Source organism: Biomphalaria glabrata, chromosome 15 (genome assembly GCF_947242115.1).
Source record: "Biomphalaria glabrata chromosome 15, xgBioGlab47.1, whole genome shotgun sequence".
Taxonomy (NCBI): Eukaryota; Metazoa; Mollusca; class Gastropoda; family Planorbidae; genus Biomphalaria; species Biomphalaria glabrata.
Window position 1 is genome coordinate 26,467,984 of NC_074725.1, and position 14,765 is coordinate 26,482,748.

The 14,765-nt window shown below is 36.2% G+C and overlaps 1 protein-coding gene across 1 annotated transcript in view; it reads right to left on the reverse strand.

Annotated features, from left to right (window-relative positions):
- Positions 1 to 13,285, reverse strand: part of LOC106053476 (uncharacterized) — an 85,973-nt gene extending 72,688 nt beyond the window's left edge. The window contains exons 1-4 of the mRNA XM_056013124.1: positions 12,599 to 13,285; positions 5,987 to 6,257; positions 4,422 to 4,549; positions 1,174 to 1,241 (exon numbers count right to left, since the gene is read on the reverse strand). Of these exons, the coding sequence (XP_055869099.1) occupies positions 1,174 to 1,241; positions 4,422 to 4,549; positions 5,987 to 6,257; positions 12,599 to 12,733 (602 nt within the window). The 5' untranslated portion in view covers positions 12,734 to 13,285. The remainder of the gene's footprint in view (positions 1 to 1,173; positions 1,242 to 4,421; positions 4,550 to 5,986; positions 6,258 to 12,598) is intronic.
- Positions 13,286 to 14,765: the final 1,480 nt, after the last annotated feature.

Sequence of the window (14,765 nt, forward strand, 5' to 3'; positions counted from 1 at the left end):
ATTAGATTATAAATGTCATAGGATTAAGATATAGATGTACAAATCACCGTATGTCTATAACTATCGTAGCTAAGCTATCGTAGCTTATAAATTAAAGCCGTTATTTCCTATTCATATCCGCGTGTTTAACTTTTCTAATTATTTTTTTTTTGGCCGACTCAGGCAGCCCATTCCATACTCTAATGACACTAGGGAAAGAAGGAGCACTTACACGAATTTGTCCAAGGGACATACATGTGTTTTTCTAATTATTTTAGTAGTTTTTGTTTTATATTTGTAAGTTTATGTTTCAGTGTTTTATCTATTGTTGCTACTTTTATTTTTAATCTTCAGTCCTGAGGTATCCCTAAATTTAGTGATTCTGATATTGGTGTTACTCTAGTCAAAAGGGAATATTCGTTTGTTATAAATGTCATTACTGTATTTTACGTCTGTGTTAGTTTCGTCATGTAGTCTTGAGTTGAGGGCTACCAGACAGGAGATAGACTTGAGCCCAGGTCCGCTGGCTTGTCACTTTGCGCTCTGCAGCAGGGTCATCTCCTTGCAAAGTTGTATAGAGGTGTTGTGATTAACACTAGGTTATGAAAAATGTGGAACTCTTTTGCAAATATTTTTAAAACATGCTGACGAGCCTATGTTATTATGAATATAAACATCCCTAGTACTGCATAGGAAGCAGTGCTTATCCTTCTTGTGTGTGTGTGTTTAAGCATTAATGTGTTGCTTTATCATGTGTGCACGTGTTAGGCATTTAGAATAACGACGCGCCAAAGTTGACGGACTCTGAACGCAACATTTAGTGACGTCACGAAAAGTGGGGTTTGGTTTGTTGATGTAAATTTAAATTAAATTGGTATTAGGACCTCAAGGTGACAGCATCGATTATTGACAGAGACTCGACCGTGGCCTTTATATTATTTCTTTGTTTAGCAGTTTGGACTTAGCACTACGCTTGTTCTTGTGATAGTGTTTGTCATTTATAACGAACTCACGTAATACACCCGTACAAGACACTCAAACATTTCCTGAGTCATTTGTCCAAGTCAGACAGTCATTGATCAACTACAAGACAAACCTATTACATTTGACATTTAAGTTGCTTTGCAGACTGTACGTGGAATGTGAAGCCAACGAACACCTGGTCAGATATTATTTATGACCTAATGGACTCACCTGATTGCATTGATCTCACATCCACTGTAAGATTTTCTTAGCGTGCTGGCTGTAAAGAAATGGTCCATCTGGCGAAATAAAATACGCTTAAGTTATAGATTAGAGTCATATAGTTCTTGTAATATCTAAACAGAAACAAAACATGTAGTCATTATTAACGGAAGGTTTTTCTTCTAAAATGGTTTTTAGCAGCCCCCGAAAGGGGAAAAGACGCTATTAGTTTTGTGTGGCCTGTCTGTTCGTCTGTCCCGTTTAGATCTCAGAAACTAGAAAAGAATATGAAAATCGGACATCATGATATTTTAGATCATTTAATAGTTCTCATACAACGGCTACTTTTTTCTTTTCCGAAAGTGAATATAATTTTTAAAATTATATGTGCAAGCAGATTTTTCAAAAAATTACACAACTTTTCAATGAAAAACTTCAGGGGAAGACAGTCTAATTAAAAAGTTCACAAGCTTCTTCATTAATAAATCAAGCTTCATTCATAGATTCGCGCATAGGTAAAACAAAATTTCAACTAAGGTCACAATTGAAAAAGTATCAATAGATCATTATAAAAAAGATTTTCCATTTATTAACTAACTCATGGAATAGAATATTGATTCGAAAGTTGTTTTTAAAAAGAATTTGAATACGAATGTCTAGATCTGTCCGTCTGTCTCTAGGTGGACCACTTCGGGTGCCAATCTGGGGCCGGTGTGTCCACACAAACTGTCTTTGTAACCTTGTTATATTTCATTATATGTTTCATTTCAGCTTTCGGCATTTTAAATAATTGCCTGCTGTCTCAGTGTATTTCTCACACAGAAATATAAGGGAACGTTTCCAGCATACGTGACGTATATTTGTTACTATAGTTAAATTTTTTTCTCTTTCACACTGGCCTTCATCCGTTAAGAGTGCCGGCGTTAGGCCGATTTGACCGATTGCTCCAATTGGACCCCGCAATTTACATTAAGCATTTCACTATCCGTCACTGCTCTTGTCACACGCTTTTAAAGATGTAGGTCTTAAAGGGTTAACATATTTAGTATAGGTCTATCGTACGATTGAGGATAAATTATATGCGTTTGATTGCTTCCTATGCATGTTGTATAACGAATTAACTTGGGCCCCGCAATATGTAAGGCCGGCCCTGACCCTGTAGAATCCTATAACCATATAGCATAATGCATCTCGGTTGGAGGGGGAGGGGGTGATGCAGTGTTTAGTGGCTCTTCATCCCCAGTTCTGTCTTAAAGGTTCCTCAATTGTAGAGACCATTCATGATTTAGGTGGAACTTCACCTCTTGATCTAAGCTGACGAGGGTCTTTCACCCACTGGGGATTCATGTATTCTCTCTTGAAGGTAGCACCCGCGTGACACAATGTGGCGTCTAGAATTCCATATCTTTGTGTTGAACCTGACCTCCGGTACTCGGATACCAGTGCACTGAAGGCGTTGTCTCCCTGGAGTAAACAGGAGAGGACAAGTTTAAAACTTCTCGTCGTTTCTCTTTCCTCTTCCACTAGACATGTCAGCGAGTCCTCCCGAGGCCTGGAACTGCAATCCATCAACGCAGGTTCAAAGGGAATTAAGTTACTCGGAAAATATAGAATTTTTTTTTTTTTTACTTGACCCTCATTCCACGAGGTTTTAGTAATTTGCATATTTTTTTTTACATTTATTTTTATTTTACTTCATGGTGTTACATATCTCCTCTCTAGCAACCCCCCCCCCCCCCCCCAAAAAAAAACAAAAAACAACCCTGTTCCCGCTTTAATTATGAGCCTTTGTTGTTTTTTTTCTGGTTCGTCCACTATTTTGGAGGACATAGTCGGCTCTTAAAGTAATTTGTAACTTTGGGATTCATAGTCACGAGTGTAAGTACTTAAACATGTTCTAACACCTCTCCCTTCCTTTCACCCCTCCTCGCCAAGTGTCCACGGGCCGTTCCTCGTGACGATAGCCTGAGGTCATGAAAGTGCCCACCTGGACTGCCCATCTGTGATTACAGGTGTTGGTCATTCGACTGTAGCGTACAGGTAATGTACGAGATAGCCAGACAGTCTGACGTGCTTACGATGGTGTAGATATACTTTCAAGTCCGGCTAATTGGACCACATCGTGCGCGATCGTTTTGTCCTAATAACCCAATGGTCCAATTAAAAAGGTTTGACATTTCCTTCATCCGACTACTCTTTAATCCGACATATCGTTCACCAACAATTGGTTCAAAAACATATCGTTCACCAACAATTGGTTCAAAGGGTGACCGGTCACTTCATCCCCGGTCACTTCATCCCCGGTCACTTCATCCCCGGTTACTTCATCCCCGGTCATTTCATCCCCTGGTCATTTCATCCCCTGGTCACTTCATCCCCCGGTTACTTCATCCCCCGGTCATTTCATCCCCTGGTCACTTCATCCCCCGGTCACTTCATCCCCTGATATTTTCATCATCTGATAATTTTATCTAACAAATTGTAATTTTAAAAAGCATTAAATGAGCAATATTTAATATATTCCTTTTTTATTTAAATGACAGAGAGCGAGAAAGAGAGAGAGAGAGAGAGAGAATCACATCCTAAATATACATGCAAGATTATTTCCAATAAGCACTCAAACAATTAATTTTAAGGCTAAAGGAACCTCATCATGACGGGTATGTTTACATAACTAGAGGCCCCCCACCAACAATTGGTTCAAAGACATCTTGTTCACCAACAATTGGTTCAAAGACATATCGTTCACCAACAATTGGTTCACACGACACACGACCTATCGTTAATATTATATTCTCGTCGCTTGTTTAAATTGTTTACATTAAAATTTCAGATAGGGAATTGATAAATTATAACTTTTGTTTATAGTATTTCCAAAATAATAATAATAATAATAATTGTTCTATGTTGTGTCTAATCCGAGTTTGTCCATTTTTCTTAAGTATGAGGAAGGTATGTGATAATAATTGTCGCGAACGATTTGACTTTGACCGATTTATATTGCAACCGTATTATAGGAGTTGTTTCGATACTAAAGGAATCTGCCTGCATGCTATTGAACCTCATATTTCGGTAACCGGATTTTAAAATATATAGATTAAACAGTATATATAATCTATTAGTAATACTATTAGTTCAGTGTAATGCCGAAATGAGCTGTTTCACCTTTGTCTTCTACTAAATGCCCCGTTTCTTGACACATGTATGTCATATAAAGTCATATATGTAGGAGGCTTTTTTTTTTTTCAATTACTAACCTCACGACATAAAGTTTTTTCCATCTGAAGGAATTCTTTTGAGGTCTTATTAGCCAAACTGGCAGTGTGTGTTTCATTGAGAATCCTCAGGGAGACGTCTGCTGCCAGGACTTTGTCGCCACTTGGGGCTAAACATAAAAAAAAGAACTCATTCTAATATTTAAGTTAGCACACGAAGCCGACAGGGTGACGTCAGCTTCCGGCACGGCTAAAAATATTGACTTAGATTCTAGATAGCTGATGACAAATTCTGAATCGACTCGAAAGGTTGATGAAAAATTGGAATTAGAAAAGTAATCTCATGGGAGGTAAATCTCTAATACTGATCATATTTTCTTAAATAGAAGTCCTTTTTGTCTACCAATAGAAATGTCAGAGCAAAGTAAGACAAGACCTAAAAAAAAAAAGATAATAAAAGATATTGTAAATTAAAAGTTTATAAAAAAAATATTTTTAGTTAGCTGAGCAATGAATTGTGGGTAATTGTTGAAACACACAGACAAAAGGACGGCTACTTAAATAGTCAGACAGACAAATCAATATAAATTAAGAGGGATAAAATGATAAAGATTAAGATATTGAGAGATACGTAGATTGGACTAAAGGATAAGTTGCTCGCAACTTTTATAGGATAAATGTTACTCAAAGAGTATATATTTACTATATATAAAGAAAAAGAAAAGAAAATAATGTAGTAAATCTTCCCTTTCAGACCTTGTGATGTATAGCGCAGATGATGTAAAGGTTATCTGTTTCTTTGGCTTACGGTTAAGGAGGGTGTCACGTAGCCAGCACAACGACCAACCGCCTTTACTTTTCCCAACTAATGTCAAGTACCCATTCTTCACCAGAATTAAAGCCGGGTCCCCCAGTTCAGAAGCCAAGCGCTTTATCGTTCAGGTACCGCGTGTCCTCAAAACCAAAAAGATTGTAACTATGAGAAATAAAGAATAGAGAAATAAAAATAAAAGAGATAGCTATAAATAATAAGAGATAAATAAAGAGTACAGAAGATATAGAGATAGAGAGGGAGAAAAAGAAAGAGGGAGAGAAAGAAAGAGATGTGCGAAAAGGAGAGAGAAAAACATACAGATTTTGGGAGAAAGAGAGACAAAATTGACTTAGAAAGAGAAATGAGATTGACGACTATAAAGAGTAAGAGAGATATAAAGAGAGAGAGAGAGAAAGAGAATAATAGAAAGTAAAAAAAATATAATAGAGAATGAAAAAAAGTTGGGGAAGAAAGGAAGAAAGGATACAAGAGAAGAAAAAAAACGAGAGAAAGTAATATAAAGAAATAAGAGAGAAAGAGCAATGAGAGAGATAATTATAAAATAGTGAGAGAAATAGAGAGAGAGAAAGTATTGGGAAAAAGGAAGAGAAGAAAGAAAATAGAAAGAAAAAGAACGAGAGAAAATACAGCGTGATTTTAAAAAGTGATTTGAAAAAAAAAGAGAAAAGAGAATTAAATAAAGAGAGAGTGAGACAGAAGGGCCAGGTTATTCTTGCGCCACTTCAGACAACTGACACACACACACACACACACATGTCATGTGACAAGTTACCTTTAGACAGTAAATAGTAAACCAGCCACCCGAAGAGAGCGGCAATAACAAAGGCCAGAAGCAGCAAGAGAAGAAAGAGAGCGATTTTCCTTGACCTCTTGCGCGACCTTCTTTCAGACGAGGAAGAGGTCAGTCTGCTGGCCAGACTTGACGTGTCCGAATAGTGTCCCCTGTACAGCATGGCTCTGTAGTTGTTAGTGCTCTCCGCCTGCTCAGGTTTGGATTTCTTGTGCAGTCGTCTGGTCAGGATGTTCTGTCTGTCATTTCTTTTCTGGAGAAGAATACAATCATAGTGGTCAGTTTTTCTGGGTCAAGAAATGCCTGATCATGTTTTTATGGCTTTTGTGTGTGTATGTATGGGTTTGCATAATCATAAAAGGCTGCCTGGTCGTGCGGTTTGCGCGCTGGACTGTCGTTCAGATTTATCGATGGTCCAGGGTTCAAACCCTGCCTGCTTACATCCCCCGTCGTCCCTTTGGACTAGGAAGTAATGATCTTCAACTCAGAAGGAACATCCGAAACATATAAAACAAAACATTTTACAAACAAGGCTATAAGTGTCACTTTTTCCCAGCTGCTAGTGTCATCTGAAGTGTCAGCTGCTAGTGTCAGCTGCTAGATCCACATGGAGAAAGACCATTAAGAGATAGTCTCGGATTGCAGATGCCATACACAATAGAAGCAGAAAGAAGGGTGAAAATGCAATGTTGATTTATGCATGACTAAATGCATGACGCGTAGGACGGAACCATCTTCTTTTTTTAAATAACGTCTGTATTATATAAGATAAGAAGATAGGATTACAGATGCCCAACCTGTGACCGCAGCTGTGTATCAAGGATTAGTTTTTTTAGTCACACAAGAAGTTGCAAAGGGAAAAGTTCTCCCCTGGAGACGTAAAATGGCTTTAAATATATTAATAGTTAAATAAATCAGTTTTCACATTTTGGATTGTACACCAATTTAGTAATGATATAAATTATGCGTAAGAATTTTTACTTTTTCTATTTCTATAATTTTTTATCTATAAAAAAAGGCTTCTTAAATATTTGTTCGGTTAAAATGTCGAAAGATCTAATGTCTTTTACGTTTTCTTGGAACCTTTGAGCTTCCATAGTAACTAAAGACAATTCCTTTCGAAAGAATCCCAATGTCAAGGACTTCGTTCGTGTACGTACCTGTGTCTACAACAGAGGACAATTGACAACCTAGTGATCGTCAAGTTTTGAACAATTTCTGAACCATGTTTGCCTTAATTGTTTGAAAACATGGAACTTTATGTTTTGTTTTATGTGTTTTTGGCAATGTAATAAAAATGTTTTAACAATTAATTATTGTATCATATTGCGTTTTTATATATTTTTTTATTGTTCATTTTTTAAAATTGTTTATCAATTGTTGTTTATAACTAGACGGATTAGTTTAATGTTACCTTTTAGCTTTACCTTTACCTATCTTTTTGTCTGTTGGACTATTGGGGCACTATGCATGATTTGTTAACCGTCTTTCTCCATTCCTCTGATAGAACCTCTTTCAATGGCAAACTCGTCCTTTTTTTTTCATGTTGTCTTACCATCACTTTCTCTGTCTGCTATTCTTCTTTTTCGTGTTACTGTTCCCTGAAGGAACCCTAACCCTAGCCCCAAAGACCTTGTAATATAGCCATAGATTCTTAGATTACGTTTTTTTTTTATAGTTAGCAGGTCACCGTGGTGTCCAATTGCTGTCTCTTGGTTCGTTATGCGCTCTTTAAATGTGATCCTTCTGTAGCATTAATTAGCTACTGGTTTTATATTTTTAATAACTTTTTTTTTTATATTTTCAGTCGTCAAGTTTATCCTATCAGTGAGTGTGAGAATGAATTAATGTCCCATTTACACGCATTGAAGGTTTGTATGGTTATGATCTAGCTACCATTAACGAAAACTGTTTCTTTCTATTTACACTCTGTATCCGTGGTGATTGTATTTGACCTCCTGGATGCCCCAGTGTTATTTATTAGAGATAGGATGTCCCGGTGTCAGCTAGTAGAGATAGGATGTCCTGGTGTCAGCTAGTAGAGATAGGATGTCCCGGTGTCAACTAGTAGAGATAGGATGTCCTAGTGTTATTTAGTACAGATAGGATGTCATAGTGTTATTTAGTAGAGATAGGATGTCCTAGTGTTATTTAGTAGAGATAAGATGTCCTAGTGTTATTTAGTAGAGATAGGATGTCCTAGTGTTATTTAGTAGAGATAGGATGTCCTAGTGTTATTTAGTAGAGATAGGATGTCCTAGTGTTATTTAGTACAGATAGGATGTCCTAGTGTTATTTAGTACAGATAGGATGTCCTAGTGTTATTTAGTAGAGATAGGATGTCCTAGTGTTATTTAGTAGAGATAGGATGTCCTAGTGTTATTTAGTAGAGATAGGATGTCCTAGTGTTATTTAGTAGAGATAGGATGTCCTAGTGTTATTTAGTACAGATAGGATGTCCTAGTGTTATTTAGTAGAGATAGGATGTCCCAGTGTTATTTAGTAGAGATAGGATGCCCCAGTGTTATTTAGTACAGATAGAATGTCCTAGTGTTATTTAGTAGAGATAGGATGTCCTAGTGTTATTTAGTAGAGATAGGATATCCTAGTGTTATTTAGTAGAGATAGGATGTCCTAGTGTTATTTAGTAGAGATAGGATGTCCCAGTGTTATTTAGTAGAGATAGGATGTCCCAGTGTTATTTAGTAGAGATAGGATGTCCTAGTGTTATTTAGTAGAGATAGGATGTCCTAGTGTTATTTAGTAGAGATATGATGTCCTAGTGTTATTTAGTAGAGATAGGATGTCCTAGTGTTATTTAGTAGAGATAGGATGTCCTAGTGTTATTTAGTAGAGATAGGATGTCCTAGTGTTATTTATTAGAGATAGGATGTCCTAGTGTTATTTAGTAGAGATATGATGTACTAGTGTTATTTAGTAGAGATAGGATGTCCCAGTGTTATTTAGTAGAGATAGGATGTCCTAGTGTTATTTACTAGAGATAGGATGTCCTAGTGTTATTTAGTAGAGATAGGATGTCCCAGTGTTATTTAGTAGAGATATGATGTCCTAGTGTTATTTAGCAGAGATAGGATGTCGAAGTGTTATTTAGTAGAGATAGGATGTCCTAGTGTTATTTAGTAGAGATAGGATGTCCTAGTGTTATTTAGTAGAGATAGGATGTCCTAGTGTTATTTAGTAGAGATAGGATGTCCTAGTGTTATTTAGTAGAGATATGATGTCCTAGTGTTATTTAGTAGAGATAGGATGTCCTAGTGTTATTTAGTAGAGATAGGATGTCCAGGTGTCATCAAGTTAAGATTGGATGTCTCAGGGTTTCAAGGGTTAAAAATATCGCCAGAACAGATTGAATAAGCTCTTGCTTGCAGTATAGGTATGTACTATACTCTTCAACTTTAACTTTTCGGTTCATCTTCAACGTTGGATTTGAACACTGGCCACAGTCACTCACCTGGACAACAAGAGGATATTTCTGGTCAGATTTTCCTGGCTAATACCTGGATTTTACTTGTATCAAAACTCAGCGGACATACAATACATGAACTTGTCGCACAACTTTTGTCTTTAACAGTAGGCAAAGACTTTCAAAATAATTCCAAGCCCAAGGTCTTTGTTCGTGAGGAATGTGAGTACTTGTAGGATGGATGTAAACGTCTATGTGTCTGCAGGAATCAATGGACTATGAGCTATGAACAGCTTCTGATCTACGTCTGGTCAGAAATCTGAAGTCTTCTTCTTTGAGATAAACAGGATCTCGTTTTGTCAGCTTGTATATGCTCCAATATTTACTACGATGGATTGATAATTCTTGAACTGAGTCGCATTTAGTGTCAATTGTCAAAGCTTTCGTAAAGATGTGTTCTTGTTGGATTTCTTGATCCATTCTAAAACGTACCTTGGACAATGTTTATGTTTGATTACAAAGGCAAGGGTGACTGGTCTAGCTGTATACTCTCAGGGGAATGTGTTGTTTGTAAAATAATTTGATAAGAAACTTTCAATCTGATATAATACAGATGTTACTTCAGAAAAGAAGATGATTACGTCCAACGCGTCATGCATCTAGTCATGCATATTAACCAATGACCTAAATTCTGCCAAGTCACTGGTTTTCCTGGCTAGCTCGTGAAACCCATTCCATGCTCTAATAGCATTAGGGAAGAAGGAGCATTTGTACAAATTTGTCCTAGCATATAGGACGAGGAATGTGCCTCTATGTTTTTGTCTTTCTGAGTATTTTATTAAATTTTGTTTTTGTATTTGAAGATTATGGTTCAGTGTTTTATGTATGATTGCTACTTTACTTTTGAGCCTTCTGTCCTGAAGGCTTTCTAAATTTAGTGATTTTACTAACGGTGTTACTCTAGTCAAATGTGAATATTCGTTTCTTATAAGTCTCAGTGCTCTATTTTGTGTTTGTTCCAGTTTCTTAATGTTTGGGGTCCCAAACATAGGATGCATATTTTATTATTGGCCCAAACCAAGGTTAAATAACCTTTTAGTTTTATGTTCTTATTTGATTTATAGAAATTTCTTTTAATAAATCCTAATGCTTTGTTTGATTTTTTTATAGTATTATCAATATGGGGATTCCGTGACAGTTTTTCATTTATTATAACACCTAGGTATTTTGCGTTTTTAGTCTGTGTTACTGGTTTGCCATGAATAAGATAAGTGGAATTAATTTGTTTTAGTTTTTTTGTTACTCTTAATAACTGACATATTTTTCAGAGTGAAAAGACATGCTCCAATTTGATTCCCATTTCTATAATTCATCTAATTCTCTTTGTAAAATTTCTGTATCTTGTGTTGTTTTTATTGTTCTATATGCAATCGTCTGCAAATAATCTGACTTTTGTCCTGAACTAATGCGATTTGGTAAATTCTTTATGAAAATTAAAAATAGTAGTGGACCTAAGAATGCCTGGCCTGCTCAAAATATAGTGGCTAATTCAAGTCCCTGTAGTGCGTACAGAACGTGTGAGCGCTTGAACACCACCAGCGGGGTCCTCAAAGCCATTTCCTTAATTCTTAAATTCATAATTTCATAAATCAAGCAAGGGTGCTGAGCATATGTGAATTTAATTTAGATCGCGAAGCCACTACAGCATCAAGGCCCTTACAGTATCAAGGCCACTACAGTATCAAGGCCCCTACTGTATCGAGGCCACTACAGCATCAAGGCCCCTACTATATCGGGGCCACTACAGTATCGAAACCGACACTGAATGTATGAAAGCAGTGTCATGAAAGATCGATACTATGCAGTTGGCCATCTTGACCTATTTGTTTATTAGTCATGGAAATGACCTATAGCACTTGACATTTCAGTTCAAACCTTATCGCTTGTAACAAAACTCCATTCGTATGAATGTGACTGTTTAGTTTGATTAATCGCTGAACTAAATTTATTAAGGAGATGAATAAAATAAAAGTAGATTTATTGTTGCTGTTAATTAGCGGTCCCGAAAAGGAGAAAAGACGCAATTAGTTTTGTGTGTCCGTCCGTGCGTCCGTCTCTCCCGTTTATATATTAGGAGCTCAAAAAGTTATGAAACGTCTAGTTTCATTATATTTTTCAACTTCCAAAGTTCTTGTACAACGCTACTTTTCCTCTTCTGAAAGCAAACATGTTTGCTTTTAAAATTGAATATATAAATTACACCAGCTTTAAAACTTTTTAGTATTAATAGTGAAAAAAAAACCTGCAGACTATATTAAAGAAAAGAGATGATTAATTTTGTGTATTCACAAAAACATTTAAGCGTTAGGGTTTTTTTTACAGAGAGAGATTTAATAAGCAATGTGTAATGGTGTTTACTTCTATCACACCGTAAATCGTAGAAGTCGTAAGCTTTTCAGACACTTGACAGAAGGAAATGGTGGGCTTCTTCCTGTGGACTTTTGGTACGACCCTGTCCCACATATGATATTTACATTAATATTAGATGAGAAATCCTTTGTAAATATGGTAATTACGGCGATCCTATACGAAGTTTTTTTTACAATCGATTGATATACATATTGGCTTTGGTATAATCTCTTCATTAAAAATACAGTCTTAGATATGACCTCGACATTAATATTTGATTATTTTGTTTACTGTATCTAGTAAATCTATCTTGCATTTTATTTTTTATCACCTAATTTTCAACTCAAGGCTTATCTCCCTTTGACTTAGCGCGTTTCTACCATTGATCCATAAAAAAATTAAACTAATTAATTACGACTAAGTGATATAGATTAATGGATCAATGTTTCCATTGATTCACGTTTTACTAGAGGCTATGACTAACTGTTGCAAAAAGTCAACTGATTTCAACATGATCCCAGATAGTCAGGAGACGGACAGACAGACAAAATAGTCAGGAGACGGACAGACAGACAGAGTGACTTATTAAAAGCCATGTCACAAAAAGATAGTGCTAGAAAGAAACAAAAAAAAAAAAGAAGACAAACAAGCAGTCGTTGAAAAAAAAAAGATAAGCTTTAGATAAGATAATATTAAGATAAGATTAAGATAAGATAAAATATGCTTAGGATAACATTTAGATAAGATAAAGCGTCACTTACTTTCTTTCCATTTGCCAATATTTTTAAATCATCGTCAAATCCTTGGTTCCAGTCACTGGTCTTTGAGCTGTGGGTCATCTCTCTGTCCACAGTGTCCACCCAGTGGGGTCTGCTGGCTTCCTTTGTACCCTTCATAACTTTCACTTGACTAAGTATATTCCTAGATTTATATTACACTTTTATGTCAGAACAGTCCTTCACACAACTCAGGGACATCCACGCTATAAGCATTACAGACATCTCACTGTTCTAGAAGTTCTAATTGAACGTTGTCAAAGACACAAGACTTCTTATCTATAATATGATAAAAAAAAAATAATATCCCAGAGAATTCAGAATTGTGAAGAGTGCGAATGACAGATTGTCACTTCAGCTGACGAAATCATTTTCAGTGCTATTTTTTTCCTTTTTTTTCTATTATTTGTATTGGCCTATAATTCGTTTTGTTTGGTATAATGCACAAATTGTAAGACAAATTTCCATATGGATAATAAAGATTATTATTATTATTGTTATTATTTCAATAAAATTATTATTTTATTATCTTATTGATTAACTGAAAATAACAATTAATTAATTCTAAATTTTTAATTTTGTTTTATTAAATTGCGATCCGAGCACAACAAAAAGTTGAACTAAAAAGGATTGAATCAAAGTAAATCTAATCTCCACCTGCTGTAAGTAACACTTCTAGTTCAAATAAACAAAGAAGTGATACATCTTGAATGAACTTCAAGTCGACCAGCTGGCAGATCTGCATTTTCAGGTTTTTCTCTGCACCATCCTGTTGTTGAGGTTTAAAAGGGAATGAATGAATCTCGGTGGAACGACTGGACACGCCCAGGTGGGTAAACATCAACAAATTTGTTGTCCTAGAAGTACATAAGTAAGACGGCCATCGACACATTCTAAGCACATGGTAAAAAAAAGATACATTGCTATAAAATGTTTTTGTAAAATGCAAGAGTATACCTAGCCAATTGAAAGTCGAACTCTAGATTTAACTATAAATTATTGTAAGAAATAAAGTCGTAGGTACTAAATTGTATTACATTTCCGTCTTTCCTAAATCCAATGTATTCCTTTGGAAATTTCATTGAGAGAAGATCAATTCTAAAATGCTAAATTCTTCGTTTAACTCTTTCTCTTCTAACTAACGATACCAACGTTGATTCAACCAGAAAGTGGTAAATAATTACGGAGAGAAAGAGTTACAAGTGTTCTCCTTCACACTTCTGTATGACTACTATAATGTAGTAATGTTGTAGTGTTCAGTTGTAGACAAACTTTAATGTCCATATGTTTAGACCTATTAAATTATCTCATCTCATATTTGAAAACAAAAACTTTATATTACTAATAATTAAAAAAAAATGCTTCTATATAGCCACAAGAGCGCATCTTGTATGCATATAACATACTCAGTGAACAATGGTCAAGTGTGGAGTAGTGGGGGGACGGGGAAGGGGGAGAGGATAACTGGGAGAAGGCTTTCCGTGCTGCCTTTAGGCACTCAGCTAACACATCCTCTGCTCGAGTCGGGTGTCGATAATGAGCACCTATGATAGGCTGTGTAACCAAGAGGTCATGGCCTCTGCGCCAAACTATTAGTTGCACTATTACAAAGTTAAACTGTTGAACTGTTAAACTGTTAAACTATATTTAATTCTCCTGTTGCCCATATCGCGTCCTCTAAATTATTTCACGGGGTAACGGCGGAGCACTTTGCCCTTTAACCCGGTGCTTCCTCCCCCCCCCCCTGCTACTTGTAATAAATACGATAGAGCAGATTAGATGTGAGCGACTTAGAAAGGGACATCCTGCAAGATATAGATATTCTCTAGAATCTAGATCATCGTCATTATTTGTGTAAAACGGCTGTACATTTTGTTCGTAAATAAAAGATGCTTATCACAATACATTTCAAATAAAAAATCAATAAAGCAGTCTTCTAAAGCAGTCTTCTAGAAACTGTCAGGTAGAGTTGAGCCTTCGACTCTTGGAACTCTAGGCCAGCAAAAGTAAACAAGGGCTCCCTTTCACCGGCCTGAATGAGAATAGTGTACACTGTTCTGTCTGGCGGGGTGTGAGTGTCAGACTTGCGGCCAGAGGCGCGTACACCTGGACCCCGCCATTTTCCTTTTCGATACGAGGCTATCCGTGCAGG